Source organism: Schistocerca gregaria, chromosome 8, assembly GCF_023897955.1.
Source record: "Schistocerca gregaria isolate iqSchGreg1 chromosome 8, iqSchGreg1.2, whole genome shotgun sequence".
Taxonomy (NCBI): Eukaryota; Metazoa; Arthropoda; class Insecta; order Orthoptera; family Acrididae; genus Schistocerca; species Schistocerca gregaria.
In genome coordinates, this window is record NC_064927.1 from 124,097,112 (window position 1) to 124,101,807 (window position 4,696).

The window sequence follows — 4,696 nt, forward strand, 5'->3', positions numbered from 1 at the left end:
TGGCCGTACACCTCTGGTGATCGTCGAGGGGACACTGAATAGTGCACGGTACATCCCAACCGTCATCGAACCCATCGTTCTACCATTCCTTGGACCGGCAAGGGAACTTGCTGTTCCAACAGGACAATGCACGTCCGCATGTATCCCGTGCCACCCAATGTGCTCTAGAAGGTGTAAGTCAACTGCCCTGGCCAGCAAGATCTCCGGATCTGTCCCCCATTGAGCATGTTTGGGACTGGATGAAGCGTCGTCTCACGCGGTCTGCACGTCCAGCACGAACGCTGGTCCAGCTGAGGGCCAGGTGGAAATGGCATGGCAAGCCGTTCAACAGGACTACATCCAGCATCTCTACGATCGTCTCCATGGGAGAATAGCAGCCTGCATTGCTGCGAAAGGTGGATATACACTCTACTAGTGCCGACATTGTGCATGCTCTGTTTCCTGTGTCTATGTGCCTGTGGTTCTGTCAGTGTGATCATGTGATGTATCTGACACCAGGAATGTGTCAATAAAGTTTCCCCTTCCTGGGACAATGAATTCACGGTGTTCTTATTTCAATTTCCAGGAGTGTATTATCCAAACACTAAAATTGATGTGTGTTCAGTTCTAGATTTATGAGTCATTTGGGACTGTCTGTTGTAGAACATGGTTGATATGTGATAAATGATTTTATGCAGATCCCCACATTTGTATATCCTATGTTAGCCTCTTCCTCTCTGCATTAACATTGCGACCTACACCCATTTCAGCCTGCGTACTGTATTGGAGCCTTGGCCTGACTGTACAATTTATGCGTTCTACAATTCACTGCGAAATTGAGAGCTCCTTACTGCCTCAATTTTACAACATCAATCGGCTTCTTCTTTTATGAAGCTCTGCCGTACATTAATTTTCCCACTTGAGTTATCCTATCTACCAATCTAATCTTCAGCGTTCTTCTATGGCACTGTATTCGAAGACATCTTCTCTCTTCCTGTTTGAAATCCATATAATTCGTGTATTACTTTCACATAAAGTTTTCCTTTAGACACCTGCCTTCACCAAAGGCGTCTGAAGTCTGGAATTAACATTAAATTTCTATTTTTCAGAAATTTTTTTCCTGATCTTGCCAGTTTTTATTTATATATTTGTTATTCGGCCCCCATCAGTTAGTTAGTTGCACAGTTAGCGAAGCTCACATATTTCTTTTAGTATTTGATTTACTAACATAATTAACAGACTTAATTTGACTAAATTCCTACAAAGAACTATAATTTACTTTAAAACCAAATAATTTCTTGTAAAAGACATGAATTTGAATTCGAATGTACAGAGTTAACACGTAGTGCCAATACAGAGTGTTCTTACAGGAAGAGAGAAAGATAATCTCAAGGAAGCAAGCACTTACGATGTATGATAAGAAGTTGATATGGCGCAACAGCATTATCTCTGTACTCGAGTGGAGTGAATCAGATCATCAGAAAATAGCACGTGGGTAATTACTACTTTACGGCAGGATGTTTGCTTATCTCTGTCGGTTACGATTACACTAGGCGTGGAGCCGCTTACATCAATATAAAAGTGCTTCTGCTCTACCACAAGACATTAGGACTTCTGAAGTCACAGAACCGCAACAGACATCCGTAGACCGCCAGCAAAATGGTGAAGCAGTTCTCTGGGAAGACCTACGAGCTGGACCTGGATAGCCAGCAGAATATTGAGGCCATGTTTGAGGTGTACGGTGAGTACTGACTATCAGAAATGATTATGGTCGTTTTACGTGATAATTTTCTGGCTTCTTTCCAGCGTCAAAAGAAAAAGTTATTGTTCTACAAGAGAATCAAAGGTGCTTGTTCATCGTAAAAGAACAATCATTCGATGTAATTCTCCTTTCATATACTCCAGTGACGATAACGTTCCATGTCGTGTCTTTGCTTTTTTGTTTCCCGTTCCTGATGTTTACGTAGTCAATTATATTTACGGAGCACAGCATTGTTGCTGTTCAACAGTAGAATAAACTCTGTTCAGCCGCAAGTGAAGTGGCGTACTGGTTAAGACACTAGACTCACATTCAGAAGCATTTGGGTTCCAATGTCTGTCAAGTCGTACAGCTTTAGAGATCCTCTGTTGTTCCTATAGCGTGTGGAGGTCATATCACACTGTAATGTCCGCATCCCCGTCAACATTGACAGTTAAAACGACACATAACAAGAGAAACAAAATTCTTATTCGTACATATGGCGTAGGTCAAACACTTTGAGTTCTACTAAAATCGGGTTAGTGTTCTAGTTACAACAATACAAGCTACGGATTATCTTTAGTTCAAAATTCAGTTCCACTTTGTAGTGTATCAAATCTATGAGGGTAGCATAGCCTCCGTATCTTCAGAACCTGAAACCAAACTACACGGCCACATAGCCATGAAAATACCAATGTAATGTGGGCAACTTGCTGTGCTATGTAGACTCCATGTACAGTACAACCATTGACAGCTGCTGTTAGGACCTAACCCCTACATTTTTGTGCATTCTGTCCTTTCTGTTCATTTACTGTCACCACCTTAAATTTCTTGAATTTTATGTACAGTTAATGTCTTTTAGAATTTGTGGACATAAATTGCATGAACCATAGATATAAGTGTTATTTTTCAAATTGATAATCTGATTCTAAACCACATGATACATATTTTGATCGAGTGTCGTAACTGTGTATGTTCCACTATGGTACATGCGATTGTTAAGTTGCATCATTAGCGGAATGCGCGCTGCCTCATAGTATGCAGACTGCAGACCATACAGTTGTAATAGTAAAAAGTTTAGTTAGATGTTATGTCTCGAACTGGCGACTCCAAGAGTATCATCGTGAAAACGTGCAGTTGGACAGTGGGCTGTGGGGGAAATCACGTGTAGCTAGTAGAAGAGTATTGCTGGGAAGCTTACAGACGTTCTTGGGTATACAAGTCTTATCAGTAAACACTAAATATTTGTCAGGTAATGTTGCTGGGGACTCTTTCTACAAATTGAACAACATTAGCTGTCAAAGGGGAAAAAGAGGATTATAAGATTTCTGTAGACTGGACTTTACGCCGTTGTGTTGAACAGACCAGGAAACTCCACAATTAATCACCGCATAAGGTCCTGTGATATGGCAGTGAATCGCTTGGTGGATGGATGGAAAAGATACAAATGATGCTCTTTGTCACGAGTAGGCTACTATCGTCATTGTACATCACCCACACTATTATCTGTTCCATGGTCATCAACAGCACACACACATGACCTGTATCACTGCACACATGAATCTAGCAGTACCAATTTAACTGACGCACTTACTTCCAACTTCACTCGGGATACATGTCACTGTGTATGAAGAAACAAATCCTACCTAAATTGTAGGTTAGACCAATTCCTATTGGCAACAGTGCCATGCTAAATTATTTATTAGCTGATTGAGTTACATAGAAGTAATAAGGCAATAGGAATTTAAATCATTCCGTTACAATATCCTATTGGTTATGTTTGTTTCAAGGATTTAGTTGTAGAAAAGAAACATGCATATAGCACATAAGATTACAAAGTGTATGCAAGAAAACAGTTACCTAGTTTCTGCCTCTGCTTCTGGTATGCAGTTTTAAGAAATCACTATGCTAAAGAGTTGCAGAAAGAAGTACAGGCAAATTACTTTTATTTCATTCTGTCGTCAAGATTTGTAGTCGAAGACTGCAACTTAGAGATAGTAGATTACGTTCCACTGATCCAACGACAGTATTTTGTGTCCATATGCTACGTGTACTTTTTTTGCAGGTGTGACAGACCCAGCCCACAAGCAGGTAGCCCTGAAGACGAAGTCTCGGGTGACACTGACTGTGGACGGCGACAAGTACACAGAGACCACCCAAACAGGGGACCACAAGACCAGCTCCACGTTCCGCCTGGGAGAGGAGTTTGCAGAGGAGTCCCTGGGTCGCAAGTGGAAGAGCACCGTCTCCTTGAAGGACGACCACACGCTGCTCAAAGTCGAGAAGGGCGAGGATGGCAAGACCGTGACCCTCGAGAAGAGCTTCAGCGCTCAGCAGCTGGTCGTGGTACGTCACATTTTACTAAGCTCATATCACCCCAGTTTAAAAGTTTTCTTGATTTAGAGGTTAATTTTGAGATGGTAATAACAAAGATTTGGTGTTTTCTATTGATCAGCCACTTGTAATGTTTCGTTTGTGTTTATGGACTGTATTAACATCTTGATGTATTTCTTGTTGCAGACTTACAGCTTCGGAAGCGTCACGGCAAAGAGAATCTACAAAGCTGTTTAAGACATTTCATAATTTATTTATATTTTTATATTATTGTAAAACTAAAAATAAAATTTTTACCTGTGAGACAGTGTTTTCTCTTTCATTTCCTAGATCTGGCATCTGGATAAAATTTTAAATTAGGAATTGGTTTTAATAATGTTACTGTCGCTTGGAACGAGTTACATTGGGCTCTAACAAAGAAAAAAACTAACTATTTGCTTGCACTAACAGCATTTTCTGCTTTTAACTGACGCTACTTGTAATGGAACTTGCAAGGGTGCTTACAACTGTCACTTATGATGGCACAATATCATCCATTTATGTAAAAATTCGATATGGCAAAATTACAGACGAGTGCACAGTGCTGTAAGTGACGTTAGTGGTTATTTTAGGTAGACCACACGACAGTTCCTCATCTCTTTCATT

The 4,696-nt window shown here is 40.6% G+C and overlaps 1 protein-coding gene across 1 annotated transcript; it reads left to right on the forward strand.

The window, feature by feature from the left end:
- The first annotated feature begins 1,579 nt into the window (after nucleotides 1-1,579).
- On the forward strand, nucleotides 1,580-4,354 carry LOC126284642 (fatty acid-binding protein, muscle-like). Its single transcript, XM_049983719.1, has 3 exons — nucleotides 1,580-1,720; nucleotides 3,783-4,063; nucleotides 4,238-4,354. Exons 1-3 carry the CDS (start codon nucleotides 1,639-1,641, stop codon nucleotides 4,286-4,288), a joined length of 414 nt encoding a protein of 137 aa, XP_049839676.1. The 5' UTR covers nucleotides 1,580-1,638; the 3' UTR covers nucleotides 4,289-4,354.
- The last annotated feature ends 342 nt before the right edge of the window (nucleotides 4,355-4,696 follow it).